The sequence below is a fragment of the Tupaia chinensis genome, unplaced genomic scaffold (genome assembly GCF_000334495.1).
Source record: "Tupaia chinensis unplaced genomic scaffold, TupChi_1.0 Scaffold000165_2, whole genome shotgun sequence".
Classification (NCBI taxonomy): Eukaryota; Metazoa; Chordata; class Mammalia; order Scandentia; family Tupaiidae; genus Tupaia; species Tupaia belangeri.
Window position 1 is genome coordinate 568,129 of NW_006159640.1, and position 26,856 is coordinate 594,984.

At 43.4% G+C, this 26,856-nt stretch overlaps 1 protein-coding gene across 1 annotated transcript in view; it reads left to right on the forward strand.

Moving 5' to 3' along the window:
* DAB1 (DAB adaptor protein 1) overlaps positions 1-26,856 on the forward strand; it is a gene marked incomplete in the record, with an annotated part of 348,250 nt that overhangs the window by 268,152 nt on the left and 53,242 nt on the right. Inside the window, 1 exon segment of the mRNA XM_027770885.1 lies at positions 4,771-4,830. Coding sequence (XP_027626686.1) covers positions 4,771-4,830 — 60 coding nt within the window.

Sequence of the window (26,856 nt, forward strand, 5' to 3'; positions counted from 1 at the left end):
CAGTTTGACCCAGGGCAGGCTCAGGTAGTATTTACTCTGTTTTCTGGAATGAGATAAACAGGTCTGGAACCTAATCCTTCCCTGTGACCTTGTGTTAAGTATGCAATTTTTGTACCTCAATTTCCTGGCTTTCTGATGGAAATATTACTGTCTGCTCCTAGAAGTGATGGGAAAATATACAGTGTCAAGGGACGCACTTGGTCCGCAGCAGATTCCATGTCCACGTTAGTTCCCTTTACACCGCCCCCCCCACCACCACCAGCCCCCGTCGCCAGCCAATTTCAGATGCGGTTTAAGATGTCGCATGATGATGTCATATGTGACAGAGGACGGGACTGCTCACCTCACCTGGTCAGACAGCAAGGCAGAGAGCCGCGACCTCTCCTGAATTTGCTATTTAAGCCTCGACATAGGGAGAGAGAGGCTCTTCAGTAAAGGTAACCTCCATTGAGGATCTTCAGTCTCACTTCTGCAGCTGGGTTAATAATTATCTTTTGCTTTGTGGGCCTCAGAAAAAAGTTACCAGTTTTCTTTTGAAAACAACGTAGAGCCTCACAATACAGTGTATTTGAGACAGCACTTAATTTTGACCCTTCCAATAGCTCAGTGAAGTAGGATGAATAGCTATAATGACTCTCTATCATTTTAAACAAGAAAAAGCAAGTTCCCTAAGGTCAGAACCTCTGATTCTAAACCTAGGGTTCTTTAATACCTTAACAAACTTCCTCCGTGAGAGAGATCAGCTTCCCAAGTGGCCCTTTTCAAGTCATTCATTCAAAAATCATTGTTAATCACACCACATGCGTCAAGTATTATTATTTGTAAATGCTAAATCTCTACTCCTATGTTACTCGACATCCTCTTGAACTGCCTCTCCACAGTATAATTAACAGGCTGCTGAAGTAAAAGCATCTTCAGTATGTTCAGTACTCGCATAGTTTTTAGAGTAATGTAACAGTTATTAACTTGTTCATTCAAGAAGTAATTATTGGGACCAGCAGATGACATAATGGTTACATCACTGGAGTCCCACATGGTCGACCATAGTTTGAGTCCTGGACCTGGTGGCTTAAAATTCACACCAGATGTGTGTGCATGTGTGCCCAAAATCCCATGAGGAGAATGGAGGAAAAAGGATTATGGCATGGTCATCCCTCCTCAGGTGGGTGATTTCTCACATTCTGTCTCTCTGTCCCTCCACGAGTCCACGGGCTCTATAGCAAAAAAAATCTTTCTTAAAAAAAAAAAGTAGTAATTATTTATGGAGCACCTAGCATGTCTCAGGCACATAGGGGAAATAACAGTGACCCCCCCACCCCAAGGAGTTCATAGACAACCCCTTAGTTAGAGACCCACACAATCAGATGAGGAAACAGAGGTCCAGAGAGCAGAGTGACTCCTCTCAATCACCACCCCGTGGCAGAGCCAGGAGACTAGCTTCTTTCAGATGAAACTTCCATCCATCTGTGGTATTGTGTTCCCAAAATGGTCTGTGTAGAGCCATGGCCCACCTAGGCAGAGACAAGAGCCAGGACCATGAAACTGATGCATCACAACCACAGATCTAAGCACTCCTGTGGTTAATCTCAGATGATTAGACATTTCATTGCTTAACCAGTATTTACAGATAGAGACACAGGAATAATAAAATATCCACCTTGCCCTTAGCAAGCTCACAGAGCTGTGGGTCTGTAGACCTGCGAACAGTTACAAAGCAGTGCGATAACCCCATGATCAGATAAAGTTCATTACTCTATTTCAGTAACCTTATTCCTTCTTCATCTTCCCTAGTAAGACAATAAGCACTGTTAAATCTGGGCCATACCAACCTTGTTCGCCCTCACTGTCCTAGGAAAAGAACAGTGCCTGACACGTGATGGTACTTGGTAACTATTACTTTTAATGGAAGGGTGCACCTGAGGTTACAAGCATACAGAGGAAGGCTCCAGACCAGGCCTGAAGAGTCAGGCGAGGCTTCCAAGAAGATGCTCCAACTGAGATAAATCTTAAAGGACAAACAGGCGGATTGATATCTCACCCATGGGAGAGCCGAGTGGAAAAGCTTTTTCAATTATGCACAGTTTGGGTTTCTCCATCCCACTGCCTCTCCTCCATTCGCAGGGATAATTGAGAGGCAGCTGCGGTTCAACTGTGCTAAGTGCCCGTAGTAAGCAGTGAATTACGGGGAACAGAATGCTGTTCATTTTTCTCAGTAAAGGGTGAGCTAGTAAAAACAAAAGTGAGGGCTGGTAATTTATTGGCCCTTGTTAACTAGAACTCTGCAGGCATTCTTAGAGGATTCCTTCTCGTGGTGCCCAGTTAGCAGGAGCGAAGAAATTTCAGTGTGTGTGAGCTACCTGCAGCCTGAGACTTGGGAGAACACATCTAGGGGTGCCTCATCCACACGGTCATGGCCATGCAGAGTTCTGTTTTCTGCAAGAATGTGCATGAACTTCTGGTCATACAGGATGTGATGTTAAAGAAAAAGATGCACCCAAATAGCTGTTTGTATTGTGTAACCATCAAATGACAAACTCCTGTACTCATCACAGTCCCTCTCCAGGCCTGCAACACAGGGGCAGTTGTAGTCCATACCCGATAGACTTGTCCTGAGGATTACATGAGAATGTATGTATGTATTTTTTGTTTGTTTGTTTTTGGAGAGGTTTTTGCTATAGGGTGCGTGTGCTCACCAGACAGACAGGGAGAGACTGAAAGATGGGAAGCAAGACATCACCCCCCAGGGGATATGGCCACACTGCAATCCCTTCTCCTCCATTCTCCTCTCGGGATCTTGGGCACACAGGCACACACGCCCGGCGTGAGTTTAGGCCACTAGATCTGGGACTTGAACCGTGGTCTGCTACGTGGGAGTCCGGTGACATAGCCATTACACCAACTGCTGGTCCCAAGAATGTATATAAAAGACAAATGTTAGAACTATGCCTGGCACACAGAAAATGCCCAGTCCATGTTAGCTCATATGATTAATAATAAATATCTTATTTAGTAGCCAGGAGGAGCTGAGCTTAAACCCTACCACTTATCAGCTTTGGGATAAGTCCCTAATATCTCTGAGCTCCACTTCCTACTAATAAAATGGAAATGATAATACCAATATATTAAGGTTATTACAAAGGTTTTAAGTTAAATGTAAGTACAAATGACAAAAGAACTTAAAGGATAAGCTCTTTCTTACTTTTCTTGGAATAATGGTGTGGTTAGTTTATTCAAGTGTGACAGGGGCTCCTTCCTTTTCCTCCTTGTTTCCACATTCTTTGGCAGCACATTTACCCAACAGGCATGTATTGAGTTCCTGCTGGGGGTTAGGCATTCTTCAGGAGAGCCTGATCCATTGGATAGAAAGACACACTGTTAAAGAGCCACCACAGGCCAGGCCCTGCAGTGCAGGTGTGAACTACTAGACTAGTTATTATTCCTTGTCCAGACTGTTTCAATTCAAAGCTCTTAATTGACTTAGGAAAGGAGTCAATGTAGCCACTATTGTTAGGATCATAAAATGTGTTCCTGTACATATTTATATAATGCATCAGTGACAAAAGAAATGATTATTCTAACACAGTATAGCATTATGGTACCTAATAGTTTTTGTTGAGCTAATGTTCATTTTCTCATTTGATCCTCACAATAACCTGAGCGAGAGGCAGAGCTAATAGAGCCCAGCGATAATAGTGAAGCTCAGAAGAGGAAGCTGAGCAACCTGGTTAGGGTATTACAGTTACCACGGGGCCCAGGAGGGCTAGATGGAGAAGGGAAGGGAGGACGATGAAGATACATGTTAAAAACAATCACCGACAAAAATGAGACAAAAAACAGGACAGGCATATCTGGATACTGACAGACTTAAGTATGGAAGGAAAAGTATAGGTATATAACACATTTTCCATGAGAAGTTAAGAAACTTTCACTGGATTGACAGTGGTCGATTACCTATCCCCACAGTTCCAACGTGCCGGTTCACTCACCCTCCTCCACCTTCGTTACTTGGCTGCAGTTTTGAAGTTTGCCCTTCCCAAGCTTGGATTTTTATTACAGATCTAACACCTCTCTCAATTTTATATGGATTAAGTCAGGACTGCAGTATTTGATTAAAAAAGAAAATAAACAATCATGATCTGGATCCTTAGCCCACGCTTTCCATGCCATTTAAGCGAAACCCTTGGTAACTCTCAGCTGGCTTGCACGTGAAACCGACAGAAGCTGTACTTTTTGTACTAGGACCTTGATGTGTGCTGTATTTTCAGTAGCCTGGATCTCAGACTGAGCTCTGAACAAGCTAAAGCTCAGCTACTAACTATTCCTATTGGGTCATCGAAAAGACATGATGCATTTGGGCGTAGAAAATCAGAAAACATGTGTCATGACTTTTCCAACGACCCAGTATTTTTAATCACAATCACAGCACCTTTTTGGGCCTCATTTTTTGTCTTTCATGAAATGAGGGTTAATGTTTTTCACCACATGATCCCTGAAGTTTCTGCAGCTTCCTAGTCTGTGTTTCTGTGAGGAGCCAGTGACAGGGACACCCTTCAACATTTGTTATTGGATGCCCACCCCTCCCCTTCTCCAGTTTTCTTCAAGGATGGATCCTGATGCTTTCCTCACTAGAGCAGCTCCTTGGAGTCAGACAGGTCCCAGGGGCCCTTCTCAGAAACTCATAGCCAGCCTGGAGTTGAAGTCTGGTTGTTGTGTGCTTTGAAACTGGAGCACCAGAGTGTTTTAACTGTATTGAATTTGGTTTTTCCGTAGGTTCCCACCAGCCAAAAGAAAGAAGGTGTTTATGATGTGCCAAAAAGTCAACCTGTAAGTGTAAGTACATCTCTCACCTGCTGGGGTTCCGCGACCTGGATTCCCTCTGAGACTGTGTCTGCAGCCTGTGGAAGGGAACTCCTGTTCTGGAATGAGGGTCACAAATTGTTCGTCTTTGCTGGGGGCTGCATGCTGGGGGCTCCTCCAGGCAAAGGAGGCATGAAGTGGAAAGAGCAGGCCTGAGGGAGGGGTACTGATGGGGATGAAGGTCTGCTCCAGGAGTGGGAGCAGGTCGAACTGTGCACACCATGCTGTCCAAGGGCCTCAAGGTCTCAGGTTTTCCATGGCAAGAGTCTCCAGCCAAGGCTGTACTACAGGCTCCTGGTCTTGTAGAAGACAGTGTCTTTTTACTGGGAAGAGAGCTGCCTGTCTCATCTAAACATAGTTGAGAAGTTTCAATGGGACAGTAGGGAAGGGCTGGCCAGAGTTTGTGGTGTATGTTGGGGTCCAGCCTGTGGGCTGCATCATGGGACAGGCTGTGTGCAGTGTGCTTGCAGAGAGCCCAGGGTGTTGACTGCATTAAGGACATCTGGGTTCACTGCACCTGGACTCCGCCTGCTGATGGGACACCTGGGAATCTGAGTCAGAGAAGAGAATCCCCAGCTCCGCGGTACTGCTCCAAGCCCATAGTAGTCCCAGAATGCATATTTAGGACCTCAGTCTGGTGCTCAGAAAGCAGCCCGTGTACATGATTGAGGCAGCACTAAGGTTCTTGAGCAGAGGTACGTGTGATTTGCCAGAGCCGATGTGAAAACAACTAGGGTGCTTAGTCTTTGCTGATTGCATTTATCTCAGCAATGCGTGGGATGAGCATGTGTCTTGACGTTATGCAGACTCAAGAATCCCGGCTCTTGCCCTCACAGAGCTGTAGTGAGGCTGAAATGATTCGAACGTAATATCGTTATCAGTTGTGGACTGTACGCTGTAAGTGACATAGAGATACTCCTACATGTTTTAAGATGAGTAAGAGGATTTGAAATCCTATCCAGTGAGGAATAGCTGAAGGGCCCAGAAATGCCTAGCTGGGAAAAGCCATTAAAGGGGAAATGGGATCCCTGTTCATGGAAGAGGGATTATACTGTCCTGTGTTACCCAAATCATGGGTCTAGGCCAGTGGGTGGCACCACCAAAAGGCCACTTCCAACCCAGAGTGAGGGCAACCTTCCTGACAGAGTCATTCAAGGGTAGGACAGCTGGCACCTAAGGAAGTGAGTCACCATCACTGGAACTGTGCAAGCAGAGTCTTGAAGACCACCTGTCCAAAAGCCTGTCGGGACAATTCAGACATGGAATGGGTGGGCAGGGCAAGCTCCTGAATCCCTTGGTAACTGAAGAATGTGCATTCTCTGAGTTGGGAGTCCTTCTGGTCCATTCTCATCCTCCCTACTCTTCTTTGCAATCAGCATCCATTTCTCTAAGCTACTCTGCCAGTGTCCTGAAACCACCTTACCCCACCTCAACACTGCTCTGAAACCTGGTGCACTTTAGCTGTAATGAAAAAGCATACCCAAATGCAGGCCCCTTTTCAAAGCCTGTCTGGGGCCCCTAGTCAGCATGGTGCTGCTCTGGGAAAAGGCAGTTTTTCTCCTTATGACCTCTCATCCAGCCTCTGTCACTGAGACACTAGCCTGTCCATTTGGTCCAGCCCCCTTTACACAGTTCCCAATGATTCAATTTGTGCCTGAACTGCCTCACTTGCCCCTAACAGGCCTAGAGACGTGAGGAAACATGCTCCATTTGCTGCCTTGGTTTTCACAAAGTTATTAACCATTCTGGCCACACCATCCTCAAGCTTAATAGTTCTGGGGGAAAAATATCCGAACTCTTTAGCCTGAAATACACAGCAGGCTGCCTGAAGATTTCCTCTCACCTCCATGTCTAATCTCCACTCCTGCTGGCCCAGCCCTAGTAAACTCTAGTTTCCTAAGGAGTCCTGTTCTTCCCCATCTCTTCATAGCCCTGCCGCAACAACCCAGGTGAACCTCGAGCTTTGTGCTCTTTGTGGACTTCTGCTCCAAGTGGCGTCAACAGATCACCCCTGCCTTTGTGGCCCCCACACTCTATCACTGCTCTGTTAGTAGGAATTCTTCCCCCTACTTCCATGAGCTTGCTGAGGCCTTCGTATTACCAGAAGTATGCTCAGAGCCTGCTAGGCAGGTGCCAGGCATGATGTAGCTGCCTTTTTTTGTTTGTTTTTAAGAGATCTTTTGCTATAGGGCATATGCGCTTACCAGAGAGACAGATAGACAGAAAGCAAGAAATCATCCTCGAGGGGAGGATGGCCATGCTGCAATCCTTCTCCTCCATTCTCCTCTTGGGATCTTGGGCATGCATGTATACATGACCAGTGTGAATTCAAGCCACCTGGTCCGAGACTTGAACCACGGTTAACTATGTGGGAGTCCAGCAACATAATCATTATGCCCTCTGCTGGTCTCTGATGCAGTTGCTTTAACTATATATTTAATAAATACATGCATGACTCAGGGCTGGATGGTGATGCAGTGGTAAAACGCAAAGCTCTGAGAAGCTGACCCATATGGGAAGGTACTTGGCTCGTATCCAGAGACTTCCCTGAGTAGGTTGGGCACATGCTTGCCCATGATCTGGGACTGGGGGTGGAGTTAGGACACTGTTAGGGGTACTATGTCTCTGTCTCTCTGCATCTCTTTCTCAATCATGAAAGAAATAATATGTACACACACACGTATGAATGACTGATGTCACCCTGTAGAAAGAATTTATGAAAATCCCTAGTATTTTCTTATACAGGAAATTCCATTGTTCTGATACCAAGTAATCATTACTGAAATGTATTAGAAGTTTTGCTTGGAAAAATATCTGACCTTCCTGAATGGCCAGCCAGGGCTCCCAACCTGCTGTTACCACGAAGCCCCAGACCAATGTGGAGGAGGTGATCATCTTCCCTTGAGTTGTTTTCCACATTTCTAAAAGCCAGAGAGAAGGAGGAAGCAAATGCTCGGGTAGTGCAGAGGCAGGTGGATGCAGCTGAAGCTGAGCTCTTTCTGTTCCTGTGGGCTTGTTGATAAGATTCTTTTCCACTGAGACTCAGTGTTCTCATCTTCCAAAAGGGATTATTGACCCTAACTCGAGGAGGAAATAGTGTGTATTGGAAAGTTGATCTCACCTATCACAGTTTCCCAGAATTGTGTTAAATATGCCCCTGCCCCTCCTGGGGCTATGGGATCTCTCTGTCCTGCAGACTTCCTTTTGTAGACCCGCTTCTCTGTTGGATGCAACATTTCCCCCTGTGTTCTGAAAATCCCCCGTGGTGATCTCACTGTGTGCACACAGATGTGCGCCTTACCCAAGAGAAGCTGGAGGTGTATTGAAATGTCATGCACACACAGGTGTGCACCTCACTCAAGAGAAACTGGGGCAGGTTCTAATGTCACACATGCACACAGGTGTGCACCTCACTCAGGAGAAGTTGGAGGCGTGTTGCAGTGTCACCCATGTGATCCTTCACCACCTGCCCCTTAGCCAGAAATCTGAACCAGATATGGCCAGGGATAGTAAGTGCTATTAAGCAGCTTCCAGGGAGTAGTGGAACATCCTCAAGTTTCCCAGAAAAAAAAGGAAACTGCTCAGTGGCTTGTTTCTGTAGGTTCCACCTAGTTTCTTCTTCTTGGGTTCAGGTCTGCACAAAGCCCAGGTAAAAACTCAGCCTGTGGCTGACCTTGGGGAAATCGCATCAGCCCAATGAGAAATGGCCCAATCTTCAGAGTCAGTTTTGGATATAGCTGTCACCATGGCCACTTACCAAAGTGGCTTATGCATCTCTAATCCTCTATGAAAAGAGAACAATGTCTATCTTGTAGCTTTGTCTGGAAGTTTAGAGAAGATGTTGATATGTAACCTTTAACAGAGGATGTGAATCAGACTAAATGACAACATTGCTGTGTGCTGCTATTACAAGCAACGCTCCAGCAAACAGTTCTCACTCAGCCAGCGATTGCCAGCTATTCCAGTGATTGTACACCTCCCCTAGGAAGCCTCCCTTACCCCAAACAGGGTAACCAGTCACTCTGAAATGCATCTATGCTTCTTTTGCCAATGATCACAATGGATTCTCGCTCTCTTGGAATTTTGCCAGAGGGCTCTTACATTCTCCAGAAAGATATATACAAGGGCAGAGGTGGAAGGGTGGGGGGAAGAGTGAGAAAGGACCCCCAGTGGGGGGTGGTCACACCACATTCCCTTCTCCTTCATTTCTCCCTCCTGTTGGGATTTTGGACATATATGCATATGTGTATGGTATGTATTTTAAGCCACCGGATCCAGGACTCCAACTGCATGGTTGGCCATCTGGGATCCAGCTGCATTAACCACCATGCCACTGGTTGGCCTATCATTTTCTCTTCCTTTATCCATGTGAGCCATTGGACTTGGGATTCCTCAGAAGCCTTGACTGAAATCATATCTCATGTAGATCTGTAATCTCAGCACCTAGCCCCTTCCTGAAAGATAGTTACCTACCATTGAGGACTGAAGCAGAAACCCCAGGTATGAGAGGGACCCAAGTTCCAATCCTGCTTTCATTATTGGTTTTGTGATTTTGATGTGTCCTTGGCGCCACTCTCTCCTCTATGTAATGTGATATGGAAACCACATTCACCGAGTCCGAAGAGTTTGATTAGGTTAGTAGCAGTAATCACTCTGTATATATTAGCAAGTAACAGACGCTTCGTACAGGTTATTGCATTGACTTACTAAGAGTAGTCATCTCTACGTTACACACCTTCCATTGTGACTTCCTTGAGATGAAGAACCATGTCCTAGTCATGTCTTGAGTTACTTGTGAACACTGGCACAAAGCCGCCCAAGTAGAAAATGAGAAGTGAGTGAATGAAAAATGAACAAATGAAGAACGGCTTGAGAGAAAAAGACAAATGAATGCCATTAGACCCAAAGTTCAGCTGTTATCCAGCAATTAAGTTCCATGTTTTTCCTTTTGGGGGGGGGTTGGTTTTTTTCTTCTATTAGCAATAAAGACAGAGAGAGCATTTCCAGCATTTTTTGGAGTTTTGTTTTTGTTTTTCTCTTTTCCTATAAGGTGTGTGTGCTCACCAGAGAGACAGAGACAGAAAGTTAGAAATCATTCCCGGGGCCAGGGGGGGGGTGGGAGGGGGGAAACGATACAATCTCTTCTCCTCCATTCTTCTCTCTGGATTTTGGGTATACACGCACATGCGACTGGCTTGAGTTTTAAGCTACTGTGGGTAGGGTCTTGATGCTGCAATTCCCCCTTAGCCTCAGCCAGCCTTGGGTCATGGGCACATAGGTGCCCAGCATAGGGAGGTCTCCAGACATAAGCATAGAACCTTCCTATGTGGAGCAGCTTCACAGAGCATCATGTTTTAATGCTGCACTGTCTGTCTCCTAATAAAGTTCTTTTTCCTTCTGGAGTCAAAGACACAGCTTTTACCCTACTCTATCTCTAATCTCCATGAATATGTGTTGTTTTTCCTTTGTAACTTGGATCACCAAGCTGACAGATGGCTTTCTAAACACACACACACACACACACACACACACACACACACACACCTGTTTTCACTGCCTTCCCACATCAGGTAAAGCCAAAAAGCTTTGCTTGCTTGGCAGAATTATTTAGGGTTTGTTTTTTTTTTTTTTTCCTTCTGACTAGGGTCCAACATCCCTGCATGAACCCCGTGGGAAGTGTTTAGAGTCAGCAAGCTCTTATAAGTGTCCTGAAGCAGGGTTACAAAGTACTAGAGACACAATGTGACAGATTTAAGGATCAGCGTAGACCTCCTACTGAAAAACCTCTGGAACCTTCATCATGTCACACAGACAGTGGGAGAGAGAATTTGAGCCCCATGGTTCTGTCATCTAGGTGTCTAAAACCGCTCTAAGTCTTAGATGTTAAGACTGTATCAATTATACCTCTTGCCTGGTCTCAGAAAATGTAAAATTAGAGATAGCAATTACATAGCCCACTTCTCAAGCTACATGTAACTGCAGATTTTATTTTAAATTAAGAAATGTGTACAGCAGTATAATATATACAAGATGAAAAAAAGAAAATACGTTCTATACTTCCTCCAGTCATCTTACCCTAGGTGGCTTTTAAGGTTTGTCTATGATTTTAGCAGCGAAATATTAAAACATAACACTTACCCTCACACTGATGTTTCAAAGAGCATTGGCCAGCCAGATGTTCACAGATGAATCCAGAAATTCTTTAATACTTTCATATCGAGTCAGCAAGTAGCATGGTAGTTACAGAGCTCGACTCCCACACAACTGACCACGGTTCAAGTCCTGGACCTGGCAGCTTGCTTTCTCATAGCTAAATCTCCCCACATAATGGCCAAAAGTAGAGAGGGCAGCAAACACCAAAACAGTGAAGTTAAAGAAAAAAGTCTATTTTATATTTCTATACCTGATTATCATAGTGTAGTAGATTTTATACTGGCTTCAGTAGATCCTCTCTCTCTGTCTCTGTCTGTTGAGCACATGTACCCTATAGCAAATTTTTAAATAATAATAAAATTAAATCTTAAAAATACTTTCATATTCTTTAATATGTTAATGTTGCTATGAGTATAATGTAATCTGTATTTATATATAAGTATCTTGTGGGTATATGAATATAATATGAATTAAACCTTTCTCTGTTTTCTTTCACCTTTTTTTTTTTTACAATATCTCATACATCTCTGTTTGAGAGTCATTCCATTGGAAACTCATCGAAAGTAGAAGGCAGTGCATGCATGTATTCATGCACATACCTGTATGCTTTTGATGTAAAACCATTTACAAAAAAACCCCCAAAAACTAAAAACAAACCTACACACACACCTCGGTGATTTAAAACAGAAGTGTTTGTGGGTCAGCTGTGTGGTTATTCTGGTGTCTGCTCTTTCCTTGCCTCATGTCTGTGGGCAGCTGTGAGTCAGATGAGCAGCTCTGCCAGGCTTCATGGGCTTGCTCTCATGTTCGGGGGTTGACTGGCTGGAGCGGTCTAACATGTTTCCAGATGGCACAAAAGGATTCTCTTCCACCTGGTGTCTCGTCCTCCAGCAGGATTGCCTAATTTTGGTCACAAAACAGAGACAAGGTTCCCAAAGCATGACTGGACCCAGGAAGCCAAGGTTCATCCCTTCTGCCATGTGCTTTAGCCAGAGTAATTCATAGGTTGTCCCAGATGCAGGTCGTAGAAAAGAAACTCTACCCTATGGTGGGCATAGCTACAGAGTTTCATTACCCAAGGGCCTGAACACATGGAGAAGTGACAAGACTATAATCCATTATACAACCAGTCTACTGAAGCCAGTATAAAATCAACTACACTATGATAATCAGGTATTGAAATATAACATAGACTTTTTTAACTTCACTGTTTTGGTGTTTGCTGCCCTCTCTACTTTTGGCCATTATGTGGGGAGATTTAGCCATTCTGTTGACCTCATCAGTAACCTGGCCTCCCAATTGCATGGCCCCTTGGACCCTGAATTTTTCACTTGGAAACAGCCTCACTGGCCACGAACACTGAGTTGCCCTCCTTTTTCTTGCCTTTGTCCTTCTTCCACTCCTACTCCAATACCCTTGCTAGAGTTTTTCTTGGTTCAACATTGAAAATCTATCCATAGTAAAAATGTTAGGATTTCTTTAGCTTTCTTTGACTCACTAGGGAAAATGTTTGCTTATAAGGTTTTTCCATAAGGCTCATGTGCTTGCCATAGAGAAACAGGGCGAGACAGTGAGAGGGAAAGTAAGAAATCATCCCCCTGGGAAGATGGCCATGTCACAGTTCCTTCTCCTGGGACCCTTGGCATACACACACACATTCCTGGCATGATTTCTAAGGCACAGGTCCAGGACTCAAACTACAGTCGGCCATATGGGAGTCCAGTGCCTCAACTATTATGACACCTGCTAGCCTAGGGAAATGTTTCTTGAATGTATTTCTGCTGAATTTCTAACCACATTTTATCATGACTATGAAGGATCAATATTTTTCAGTGGTCAAAAATATGGACTTTGGGGCCAGCCTGTAGTGTGGTGGTTATGGCAGGTGGATCCCACATAGCTGACTGTACAGTTCAAGTCCTGGACCTGGTGGCTTAAGAAACCCGTCTACAGGTGTGCATGTGTGCCCAAAACCCCAAAAGGAGGGAGAAATGGAGGAGAAGAGATCGGATACGGCCATTCCTTATGGGAGACACTTTTTAATTTTTCTCTCTCTCTCTGCTTCACTCCTTAGTGAGCATATGTGCCCTTTGGCAAAATTAAAAAAGAAAAAGAAAAAAATATGAGCTTTGGGATCAGAGCAACTTGGATTTGAGTCTCAGCTTCAATGCTTCTTAATTTTGTGACTTGGGTATGTCAGTTAGTCTCTCTGAGTCTCAGTTTCCTGATGTGTAAAGTGTCATTAAAGATAGTACCTACTGGGGCCAGCCAGGTGGTGTGGTATTTAAGGCAGCTGGATCCCACATGGCCGACTATACAGTTTTACAGTTTGAGTCCTGGACCCAGCAACTGGAAAAACACTCTGTGTGAGTAAGTGCATGTCCAAATTTCCAAGAGGAGAGTGGAATGGAGGAGATGGGATGGTGAGTGGCCACCCCCTAAGGTGAATTCTCTCTCCCTCTCTTCCTCTGGCAAGCACACATCTCCTATACCAACAACACAAAATGGGGTGGGGGCGGGGGGCGGGGGGAGAAAAGAAGAGAAAAAAAGCTACTATCTGCCTTAGGGTCTTTGTGTGAAGCCTGAGTTAAAGTGCTTAGTGAATCAGCATACACTTCAGGCAGCGAGAATTTGACAGCCGTGAGCTACTTATTTTCTCACCTTTCTGGAATCTCCTAGAGGACCTTTCATGATCAATGTCTCAAAAGTAACTCTTTTGGGGATTTCTGATCTCTTTGTGATTTTTGTACTCTTTCCAGAGAAAAGGAAAAAGTGCATATATAAGTTCTTGTAGGCTCTGAAACTGACTAGATTCTGCAACCTCACCTCTGAAACTGCTGTCCTAGAGTCTCCGTCAGTGGTTCGTCACCACTGTCCCACTGACAGCTCCCTCAGTAATGTGCCACGTTGGGGCAGCAAAAGTTAGAATCCGTCATATTTCCCAAGGGTCTCACCCACCTCAGTGCATCGGGTTATGGGGCAAAGTGTGTTTAGGCTAGCTAGGGCCAGGTACTGACAGAAAGTGAATTCTGTCTCTTTCCTCCTTCATATTCTCTCTTCCTTGACCTGGTGTTAACCCTCCTGACTTTTACCTCAGGATGCTTTTGCAACACGTTCGGGTGTTTTTGTTTGCTTGTTTTAATTTGGAACTTGATGTTGCCTTCCTCTAGCAGATTTATTTTTAGGGTCATGTTGTGCTCCCCTCTCTCTTTCCTGGGAGCTCTAAGCCAAAGGGTTAATCCCACTCATATCTGCAAATACATGTTTCATCTCTTTTCCTGATCAAGGCAGTGGGAGATTTTGCACAGGGGCTAATTTCTCCAGTGATCTTATAAGTGTGGATATGCTTTTATGTCAGGGTTTCTGGAAGCCAACAGTGTAAATGCTTGCTGACAGGATATCGTAAATGGCCAGAGAGACAGGGAAGTATGAGGAAGTAGGGTGTAACTTATGAAAAGCCACGAAGGATAAGGTGGATCACAGCAAACAAAAGGGAAACAGAAGCACCTTCTAGGAAGTTCATCCAGGTCTATCTTTCATTAAAAAAAAAAAAAAAAAAAAATGAAGGGACCAGCAGATGGCATAATGGTTATGTCACTGGACTCCCACATGGCTGACCATGATGCAAATCTGGGACTGGATGGCTTCAAACTCACACCGGGCACATATGCATACATGCCCAAAATCCCAAGAGGGGAATGGAGGAGAAGGGATTGTGGCATGGCCATTCCCCAGGGGATGATTTCTCACTTTCTGTCTCTCTGTCTCTCTCTCTCTCTTCAGCAAATACACACTCCTTATAGCAAAAAATATCTTAAAAAAAAAAATTGCCAGAGGGTGTGTACAGTTGCCAGAGTAAGACAGATCAGATAGAGAGGGAAAGTGAGAAAACACCCCCTATAGGGAATGGTTATAACACAGTTCCTTCTCCCCCATTCTCTCTTTTTGGGATTTTTGAGCATGCATGCACACATGCCCAGTGTTTTTCTCAAGCCACCTATTTCATGGCTCGAACCCACAGTCAGCCATGTGGGATCCAGGCACCTTAACCACCATACTACTGACCAACCCAGTCACTGAGGTCTTTCTGACTCCTGAGCCTGTACTATCTCTTCTCAGCAGTGCTCAGAACAGGTTAATTTATCATGAATTTCCATCTCAAGGAGGGAGGAAAATACAGAATACAGGTAGTCTTCATTTCTGCCAGCTGATAATGCTAGACATATTTTTTAGGCAAATGTTTTAGCCTCTTAGTAACTGTCAAAAATGCACATGGGGAGGAAGGTGTCTACTAAATGTCCTCTTACTGCATTTATTATTCAGTGCTTTTTGCACCCTGTTAACCTTTGAGCGAGACTCTTGTCCCACAGTGGGACCACCATTGGAGTGGTATCTCCACAGGCTATCAAAGTGCCGTTTTCAGCCCTGTTAGGCCCACAACACTCACTTGGTGAAAATTTAACCTTCAAAGTCAGCTTCTCATTGACACAGACTTGAACTTTAGAGTGACTCAAATCTTGTCTATTTTTTTTTTTGCAAGCATCCTCTAATTCCATTTTTTTAAACTTTATTTTTTAAAAACATTCAATCACTGTATATCATTACAGCATGCAAAATGAATTTTTTTCTTTTCCACATGAAAAGTACTGAGCACTTTTCTCCTTCCCCTTCTCCTCATTTTGCCATGTAATATTTTTATGACTGAAAAAGATCTTTTATCCATTAATCACCTTGTGGTTATCTCAGTTGAAAACCCTTTCTTGTAGTATACTAGATGTCAAAGACTTTCTAATTACCAATGACCAGAGAGAGTAGAGTCTAGCAGATTTCTGAGGAGAACCTTTAAAAATGAGTTCTTGGGACCAGCAGATGGTGTAATGGTTATGTCTCTGGACTCCCATGTGATCGAATGTGGTTCAAGTCCCAGACCCGAAGACTTAAAACTCACACTGAGCACATGTGCATGTATGCCTAAGATCCCAAGAAGAGAATGGAGAAGGGATCACAGAGTGGCCATTCCCCCAGGGGATGATTTCTTGCTTTCTGTTTCTCTGTCTCTTCAGCAAGCACATGCACCTGATAGCAAAAAATCTCTGTTTAAAAAAAATAAAGAGAGACAGAAAGAGAGTTGTTAGAAGTTTGGCATAGCGGTCCATAGGAAAGACATAGATTGTCAAATCAATGAGTTACATTCAACATTGGTTTCCTTTGAACATGGATACAGAAACTGAAAAGAATGATTAGACACCCCTGCCCCAATTCTGCCCTTGCTTTATGTGTTATCTTTGCCAATCAGTTCAATCAGAGATTCATTGTCCTTATCTGTGAAATTGGAAGTAACAACCATCTTCTCCTTGGGGTCCTCATGAGATTCCCAAGGCAAAGTATTAGGAAGCCTATTTGGCTAGAGGATAAGGGTTTGCTTTTATGAAGTGCTAAGGAAATGATGACCTAGGGATGGTATGTATTCAGTTGTCTCTAATTATTTTATGGGCTGTTTTATGAGTCAGAGGAAAGACACAAGTCGTATGACAGGAGAGGACAGAATCAGCGCTCAATATGAGAAAGAAACCTCAGACCCTCAGGGCTGATTTTCGCAGTAAAAGGCAGCTTTTCAAAGCAGTGCACATCTGTCCATGAGAGTATCCAAGCAGCAGATGAATGGTTCTCTAAGGGATCCCTGTATTGTGTAGGGGACTGCCCAGGTGGACCTTGGAGCTATTCGTCTACTGTCACATTCTATATGCCACCATGTTTGTGACACAGGCTAGTACTTACCTCCGAATCTTACCCTCAATACTGCAACTGCCAAGTCAGCTCCTCCAGAGGCCCCCCCCCCTTCCAGTCTTCACCATTGCTGCCCTGATTGTGAAGTAGTCGTCTTGGAAATGCACAGCGGTACGTTACAGTGCTATCTCGTGAACTTGGTGTTTTAGGAGCCAAGACGGTTATCAAGTATACTAATCAAGTCACCTCACTGAGCAAGCATTGGGCCGAGGGCAGGAAATCTGTTCCTCCTCAGTTTCCTTCTGAAGATTTTGAGATCCAGCCTGTAGGTCTATCTTGTGAGTCCTGAAAAGAAGCCACACTGAGAAGAACTGATTTATGATCACATTTGTCATCCCTGCTTCTGATTCAGTTCCTATCTTTCTTTCTTTCTGTTCTTTTTTTTCTTCTTCTTTTTTTTTTTTTTTTTCTTCTTCTTTTTTTTTTTTTTTTTCTTCTTCTTTTTTTTTTTTTTTTTCTTCTTCTTTTTTTTTTTTTTTTTCTTCTTCTTTTTTTTTTTTTTTTTCTTCTTCTTTTTTTTTTTTTTTTTCTTCTTCTTTTTTTTTTTTTTTTTCTTCTTCTTTTTTTTTTTTTAACTAATCATATGCATTAAGAATCAGGCTAAGTTACTGTGTGAATAGTTGTTGGAATTTATTGAGCATCTGCTCTGTGCCATGGACAGCCTAGACTCTGGACTCAGCTTCTCTCTTTTTCAGTAATTTCTACCCTAAGAAATAGGTGTTAATTTACATATGAAGAAACTGAGGCTTAGAGATCATAGCACTCACCCACAGTCACAGAGCTAATGAGTTGCAGAGCCAGAATTTGAACCCCAGGTGGCTCTGACTCAGGCACCCACACAGTTTCTACTGGAACAGACTGCCTTTGTGATCAGAGAAAATTCAGAATGCTCCATCTCCTCACCTCCACCCTCTCTGGAATCCATATTCAGACCTCAGGTCCCATCTCCCATCTCCCATTGCTTTGTTTCTAGAGTCTTTATGACAGCACTTGGTGCTCAGGAGGCCCAACTCTCCTGGCTGTGAGCACTTTCTCCTCCTGAGACTGAGTTCCTTTCTCCTTCTATAGACTGAACAGGCATTTCCAGGTCTAATTCATTCTTCAAGCTCCACGCTGCCTGGCACACTGCTTTCTTCTCCCAAATGTCAAAGAGATGTTTGTGAACTCCAGAGAACAACTCTTTGAAAGCTGCCCACTTCTGAAGATCAGAAAGATTCTCACTGGGCCACCCCTGCACCTCATCCTCCAAACACTCTGTGTGATTCTATATGAGACCCCCGTGCCCCAGCAGTCAGCAGTGGGATTTAATTCTATTTTCTGCTGCACGTGTAAGGAGAGTCGATCCATGAATGTGAAGAATGGCAAGAATTTGCTGGACAACTGCTTCCTGCTTCCCCCACCAACTCCCATCTTCTATGGCAAATAAATTTTCATTCACAATTCAGCAGTTGGTTTTTCCTTTAGTTTAAAATCTGGATCAAGATGTTGCATAATTGGATTAAATCTACTCTGAACATTTGTCATTTTCACTTTCTCATTAAGCACCACATTGTAGAGAAATTATAATTATTGCAATGCAGTTAACATAGATGTCACAGAAGAGGCGGCTGTACTGAAATGAGGGAAGGGAATCTGACTCTGTGTATGCCCACGAGTAAGTGGAAGGTTGCCCTTTTTGATGTTTATTAGGTGAGTTTACTTTCTTTTAGCTATACCTAGGAAAAATTGCCTTAAGAGAGAAACCTTCAAGTTAGTAAATACATTACAAAGAGGTTATCTGGGGCCAGCCAGGTTGCATGATGGTTAAGGCAGCTGGATGCCACATGGCTGACTTAGCAGTTCAAGTCCTAGACCCCGTGGCTTGAAAAACGCACCAGGCACCTGTGCATGCATGCCCCAAATCCCAAGAGGAGAATGGAGGAGACAGTACTCTGACATGACCAACCCACCTGGGGGGGGGGTGAGTTTGCTCTCTCTCCCCCTGGTGAGTGCATACTATAGCAAAAGCTGGGGCGTGGGGAAGTGGTTATTTGATTTAGCCTCCCCTCCATTGCAAGAATCCCTCAAGAACATTTGTAATTATTTTGGATGAACGTCCCTGACTGCTTGGCTTCAGCTCACATACCTGCAGTGGCAGACCTTCATCACTTTTGTAATCCCAGAGCTCCAACTGCTAGAAAGCCTTTCTTTCATTTGAGTTCCCTTGCAAATTCTGTTCATCTCTTCATTCATTAGGCAAACATTTACTGAGAGCCTCTTACCTATCAGCTAGTTTTCTATTCACTAGGGGTATAAAGGTGAATAAAATAAATGGCTTAAGAATCTTAATGGTCTCAAGAAGAAGGTAGACCTATAAAAATAATTACAGTTGATATAATCAAGGTTGTAGGAAGCTGTGTACAAGACATTGTGGAAGTTTTAAGGAAGAACAGTAAACTTTGCCTGAAGGAGTTTAGTGAGTTTTTCACCCAGGAGAAGTAATTTAAGCAGAATCTTAAAACATAATGGAGAAAGGGCGAGAAAGTATTCTAGAAGAGAGAACCAAATGTTTAAAGGCACTGAGATGTAGTAAAGCCTGACATATCCCAAGAACTGAGGAGTAGTCAGGAGTAGTGAGACCACAGGATACCTCCATGAGAGCAGGGGATCAGAGGGTGTAAAGAGAAGCTGGATCCAGCAAACCAAATGTGAAATGTGGTGCTAAGAAGCAAGGACTTCGGAAAGCCACCAATGCTTTCTGGTGGTAGAGTGACACTAAATTAGAGTTGTGTTTCTCAATGTCACTATGGTGGCTTGTAACAGATGTGTTGACAGGTGGGGAGACCATTAAGAAGCTAATGGAATTATCTAACATTAGAATAGGGTCAGGAAAACAGGGCCTGTAGTAGCTTAATAGAGGGCATGTAATGTGGGTAACTAGTCACAAAAGTGTTAGAAGAGCAGAAAACCCAAAGGAGACAGTATGGCAGCTCAAGTTGGTAATAGTGAGGAGTGGTTACTATTTGTAGAGCTAGATGAACAAAGAAAGGAGGTGGCATTGGGAGATCCTGGTAGCTGGGACTTCCAACAGGCACAGGAACACAGAGAGCTGTCCAGTGGGAGTCGGGACCATAGAGAAAGACCTGCCTGGTGGGAGCTAAACCAACAGAACAGAAATAGTCATCAGAAATACTGCCTGGAAAGAGCTGGGGAGAAATCCACTGCTTCTCCCTTCCTCCCACCATCCAATTTCCAGCTACTGTCTCCTGTTAACCCAACGTAAGTGGAAGTGGGTTGTCATGCATCCCTGGGCAATGTAGTTTACAGGGACTAGCACCCCGTGATACCAAATATTTAAAGGCCCCGAGATGTGAAAATGTGTCAGTGATACAGCACAGAGTTAAAAAGGGCAAGAATAGATCTGAGGGAAAAGAGGTCAAGGAGTAGGCAAGTGAGGACCACTGTGGGTCTAGACTGAGTTCAAGGCAGGACAAAGACAAGAACACGGTGAGTTTGAGCGAGTAGTTGCGATAGACCTTGGAAATGTTGCTGAGGTGCAGGGTGAGACAAACATGGAGCCTACATGTCCTCCGAAGTGATGAGTTTTGGGATGTCCAGTTGGTCCAGAGCTAGCAACCTGCTCTTCCCCTATAAAGAGCTGCCACTTATATGTGTGCACCTTATCTCACTTCTCAGCATTTCTATGTCAGCTATACCACCCCCATCTCAGTCTAGCCAAAGATTGCAGTAGTCTTTTTCCCCTTCCTCTCTGTTCTCGGTCCATAATGCACATTTGGGTTGTATCACGTTATCATTTTGAAGGATATCTGGCTCTTTCTCCCAAGGTTGTAAAACTGGGCTGTCGTTTATGGAGTCAAGTTTGTCGATAGCTCACTGTTAAAACACTCCTGAAACTTGTTTTCCACAGATGCATATAGGGATGGGCTAAGTGACTGCATATGCATTGTCTGGCGTCTTGTTTGCTCAGTTGTATGTTGGAGAGAAGCATGTCTGGATAAACCAAGGATCATGTAGTCCTCTGCTCTAACACCTGCCACTGGTTCCCTAGAGGAGAGGTCTTCAAACTTCTTATAAAACCCAAGGAACTTATTCAGGTGAAATGTGCCTGTAGCATGCTATATAAATAGACAAAAGAAATGTGATTGAAGCCAGGTTGGAGCTTCCTGACCTACCCATTCCGATGCCCCCCTCTACTTACTCTGAGAACAGAAAGTCCTAGAAGTGGAGAGAGCCACAGAAGGTTGTGTGAAAGTCACCATCTGAAGGAAACCACTCGATGACTTTACGGATGAGAGAAGGGGAGAGATGTTTTCGTTTATTTTCCTGTCTGAGACTTTGTTCATGTATGATTGAGTTCACGAACACAGACTGGGAGCCAACTTTTTGGAAGGCTGCAAAACAACAGAGAACATGAAATTTGAAGCTATTTGGAGCCTTATACTTCTTAGCTGTGTGACTGTGGCAAATTGCTTCTTTGTCTTTGGATTTTTTAGTGACCAGTTAACAAGATGAGAAAAGGCTACTTTCCTGGGTTATTGTGAAAATTAAATGAGAGAAGAGATGTAATTGCTGTTGTGTTTGGCATAGTCAGTGCTTAGAGATCAACCAATGACATGGTACTGCGGTTAAGAATATGAACTTTGCAGCCTGCCTACTTGGCCTTGAAATTTTTCTCCCTCAGTTAACAGCTGTGTGACCTTGGCTGGGTTATTTAAACTTCTCTGTGCCTCTGTTTGTTCACCTGTAAAATATGACTATGGCCATAATAATATATATACTATATATATATATATACATACACACACACACATACATGCATACATACATACATGTATACTGTCTTTGGCTAGACTGAGACTGGGGTGCTACGGCTGGTGTACAAACTCTGAGAAGTTAGATAAGGTTAGATATATATAGTATATATAATATATTACATATATTATAATGAACCTTGTAGAGTTCTTTTGAGGACTGTAAGGTATATACTTAAAGTGTTTATAACAGCACTTGGCAGGTAGTAAGTGTTCCATAAATGCTAGCCATATAATTATTATGAACATGATGTAATTAATGCTTAATAAATATTAGCCATAATTATTATTATGAACTATTATATGGGGAGAGGACTATACCAAGTGGTTCGAGATATAAAGATGGTAAGACCTGGTTTAGGCACGAGGGTGCTTTTAGTGTGCTGGAAGAAGATTGGTATATAGCGCATGGTGCTAGAGTGCCTTTGGTTCTCCATGCCCAAGCAATGTCGACTAGATCAAGTTTACCCTGAAAGCCTGGAATACTCTGAGAATATAGATAAGGTTAGATATATATAGTATATATAATATATTACATATATTATAATGAACCTTGTAGAGTTCTTTTGAGGACTGTAAGGTATATACTTAAAGTGTTTATAACAGCACTTGGCAGGTAGTAAGTGTTCCATAAATGCTAGCCATATAATTATTATGAACATGATGTAATTAATGCTTAATAAATATTAGCCATAATTATTATTATGAACTATTATATGGGGAGAGGACTATACCAAGTGGTTCGAGATATAAAGATGGTAAGACCTGGTTTAGGCACGAGGGTGCTTTTAGTGTGCTGGAAGAAGATTGGTATATAGCGCATGGTGCTAGAGTGCCTTTGGTTCTCCATGCCCAAGCAATGTCGACTAGATCAAGTTTACCCTGAAAGCCTGGAATGGGACTGAATATACAGGGGAGCACCACAGGTCTGTGGCCATAACAAAATACCATAGACAAGGTTGCTGGAGCAACAGAAGCTAATTTTTCCATAGTTATGGAGGCCTGGGAGTTCACAGTCAAGCACTGACTAACTCAGTTCCTGGGCTGGGCTGTAGAATACCAATTTCTCACTATGTTCTCATACGGTCTTTCCTTAGTATGTGCATGCAGGAGAGAGAGACAAAGATAGAAATAGAGAGAGGGGGCTTGCATAAGGCCTCTTATTCATTCATGAAAGTCCCCCCCTTATGACCTAATCTAATTACCTATTTACCTCCCTAAGGTCCCATCTCCAAATACCATTCTATTGGGAGTTAGGACTTTAACATGTGGATTTTGTAGGGACATAAACATTTAGTCCTTAACAGACAGGGATGGCAAATAATTATAACTCCCAAATATTGAGCACTTCACTGTGTGCAGGGCTGTGCTAGGAACTTAATGCACCATTTCAAGACTCCTCCACATGACCAGAAGAAGTAAGCCTCTTCTCTACTGTGTAGGATATTGAAGACCAGAAATGTTAAGTCACTATTACAGGCATAACTAATAATCCAGTCCAGCTCTCTCTGACCCTGAAACTAGGACGAACTAGGTAATTATCCAAACTGTTTATTTTATTTTATTTTATTTTATTTTATTTTATTTTAGGTTTTTGTCATAGGGCTATGTGCTCTCCAGAAAGAGAGACAGAAAGAAAGGGAAAGTGAGAAATCACCCCTGGGAGAATGGCCACACTGCAATTTCCTCTCCTCCATTCATCTCCTTGGATTTTGGGCACACACACACATGCGCCCAGCCATATGGGAGTCCAGTGTCTTAACCTCCCTGCCACCTGCTAGCCCGCTAAATGGGACAAATTTGAAAGTGAAGGGGAATTTGCTGTTAAAATTATATCAGGGCAGTAGGCATTAATAGGAGTAGGCAAACCAGGATCTAAGGGCATTCTATCCAATGCTGGTGAATGTTCTTCCTGCCAGGCCAAGCTGCCTCTAAGACCGGAGCATGTAAGAATTCAGACAGAAGACAGGTGACTTCTCCTATCCTATTCTTGAAACTTCACCAGTAAGCACTATCTGTGCTAAAAGACACAGTCGGGCTACCTACAGGTGCCCTGGTGCATGCTTGCTTTTTCTGTAGACATAAATCAGATTACTTGGAGATATGTTACATGGTAGGAAAATGGGATTCAGGGGTATCTGTTAACGGCTGCTGCTGCTGTGAATCTGCCATTATTCCTTTAATACAGATCATTAACATTCACAGAACCTTAACTACAGCATCTCTAACGAGCAGAGCTGTAATATACAGTTTCCCCATAAATATCCATTGATGCTGACACTCATTCTCTCTTGGTACAGTAATTCAGCTTTTCTGGATAAATCACCATGTTGAGGCTCTTTCGTTCTCCCTAACTGCCATTATTAGTGGTTGCAGAAGAATAATGAACAAACTCTAGTATAAAACACACACACACACACACACACACACACACACACACACACACACAGCAAGAGCTAAATGAATGATCTTGGGGAATAAGAAAATATATTGGTGACAGTCCCAACCCAAACAATGCAAACTTGTTTTTTTTGTTTGTTTGTTTTTCAAAGATTATTTCACAAAGAGACAGAGAGACCTTCCACACAGTATCCCTATGCTATAATCCCTCCCTCAGACTTCCAGCCAGCTTGCATCGGAGTGCATTCAGGTGAACCTGGTATCCAAATCCAGGCCTCTTATATGGCTCCAGCGTCATGCAGTGGCTCCCTACTGCCCACACTTCTGTGACTGGCCTGCAAATCTTGTTTTAGCATTGATTTAGAGACAAGAAGCTAACATTTGCTGAGCACTCACTAGGGGCCAGGGAGAGTGTTTAGAGCTTGGCAAGCCACATTCAGCTTGGAGATTCCCAGACTTCCATTGCATAGCAATCATTTGTGACACTCTTAAAAACACAACTCCCTAGGTTCCAACCCTATGGATCTGCTTTAAAAGATTTGCATTTATTTATATACAAAGGGAGAGTCACAAAGCTTCCCAACTGCTTCTGATCCTCACTTGATGGATAAGATCATTGAGGAGGTTGAGATGTTCAAGAGAGAAATTAGGGCTAAATCCTGGCTTCTCTACTTATGTAGACAGTCTCCTGTTAAGGTCACATTCACTCTCACTTTTTATAATACTTCCTCTCTCTGTATCTCCCATTTTCCTACCTATCATAGAATCTGTAACATACTGTTTCCCTCCAGCAGGTTAGTGACATTGCTGTCCTTATCTCTAGTAAGATTCCTCTTTCCTACCAATGCACGAGGTTAACCTGGTACACACACACACACACACACACACACACACATACATACACACTCACACAGACACACATACACTTTTAAATCTCATAGCTGTGTCCTTTTGGCTATTTTTATGCTGTTGGTTCCATGGTTACCCAGGAAGTTCTAGCTCCCTTCCTTCTCCATATTTATAGGGAAAACACATAATCTGGCCATGGTCTTCCAGTTAGGCTTAGGTTAGATCATGACAGGGCAGTCCCCATGATGGCTACTCCTTCCAGAATCTTCAACACTCTCCCTCACCTTAAAACATAGTATGTCTTATACTTTATTATTTTTTTTTAGAAATATTTCAGCTTACTTTATTTATTTATTTTTATTTGACCAGAGAGGAGGAGAGAGAGAGAGAGAGAGAGAGAAAGCAAGCCGCCAGGTCCAGGACTCAAACTGCAGTTGGCCATGTAGGAGTCCAGCACCCTGAACCCCCTCGCCACCTCCCAGCCCTGTCTTATGCTTTTTGTTCTCTTCGCTATAGCGCAATTATTAAGAGCATATATTCCAAAATAACCCACTTTGGTGAAAACCCTAGCTCTGTCATTTACGAGCTTTGCGACCCTGAACAAATTAATGAACTCTTCTGTGCCTTCGTTTCCTCCTCTGAAAGTGAGGATAGTCAAAGCACCTACATTTGTTGTTGTAATTAAATGCATTAATACATGAAAGCACTTAGAATATGTGTCCGGTACAGAGGAAGCTCCATCTGAACATTACCTGTAATTACTGTTGTTCTTTGTTACCTCTGCCCAGCCGACTGGAGATGCTGTCTTCATATTATTATTTGACTCATTTTTTCCTCCTCACTTCAGAATAGACTGATGTTATCCTCCTAGATCCCTCAACACTCACCTTTATCTTAGAACAGAAATAGTGATCAAAACAGAAATAATGATCTCAACCACATGTGATCTACCCAAGGAAATATGGACTACTACTACTTTTAACTCAAAGGGTCTTTTATAGAACAAATACGGCAAATATGTGGGTAGGGTCTCTGTTTTTGAGGCCTGTAGTAAGATCTCATTGATTATTTCCATTGTCATCCCCTGTCCACATTGTCCAGCATCAGAGAGTAAGCAGGAAAAGCAGACAGACCAGAGCAGAGATGTCAGGGTGACAAAAATGGAGTTCTCTTGACCCTCTGATATAAGTACAGAGTCTTTTTTGCTATAATTTTATAATTTCTGCAATTCTGTGGGGGGGGGGGGATGACTCCTAGAACCAGCCTCTGTTAACTTACATGTTGTTCTTTTATTTTCTTTTAAAGAGTTATTTTATTTTTCTTTCCCTCTCTTTCTTTCTTTCTTTTAATTTGACAAGAGAGAGAGAGAGAGAACGTGAGAAAGCAAGCTGCCAAGTCTGAGACTCAAACCGCAGTTGGCCATGTGGGAGTCCATGACCCTTAACCACCATGCCACCTGCCAGCCCCTGCGTTGTTCTTTTAAGCATGCATTGCTTTACCTTTTCCACCAATATTGTCTAGTGTCTACTCTGTCAAGCATTGTGCTCAACACAGTTGCCATACAAGTCAGGCCATGTTTCACGCCTTACCCCAGTCACCTTCCATGGGGGAAGAGTGCCAACAGACAGATAAACAGACAAACAGAGCTGTGGGTTTGTGACCCTGAGCAAGTGAATGAACTCTTCTGTGGTATCAGAACAAAAACAAGCAAGGCAATATAAAGAAAAGCTGGGGTCCACTCCTGTACTTGGGCACATAGTCAGAGGCACATACCCTAAGGACGTGACACCTGGGACAAGGTCTAAATGAAGACAGTGTTGGGAACAGGGAAAGGCAAGATCAAGACTTTGACACAGGAAGGAGCCAGTGGTCCATAAAGAGCAGAAGGTCGGTGTTGACCAGAGCACAGTGGAAATGGGGAAAGTGGTGAAGAGGAGTTCAGGCATGGTGGCGGGGTGGCAGCCTGATGACCTAACAGGCTATCGTGAGGAGGTAGAAT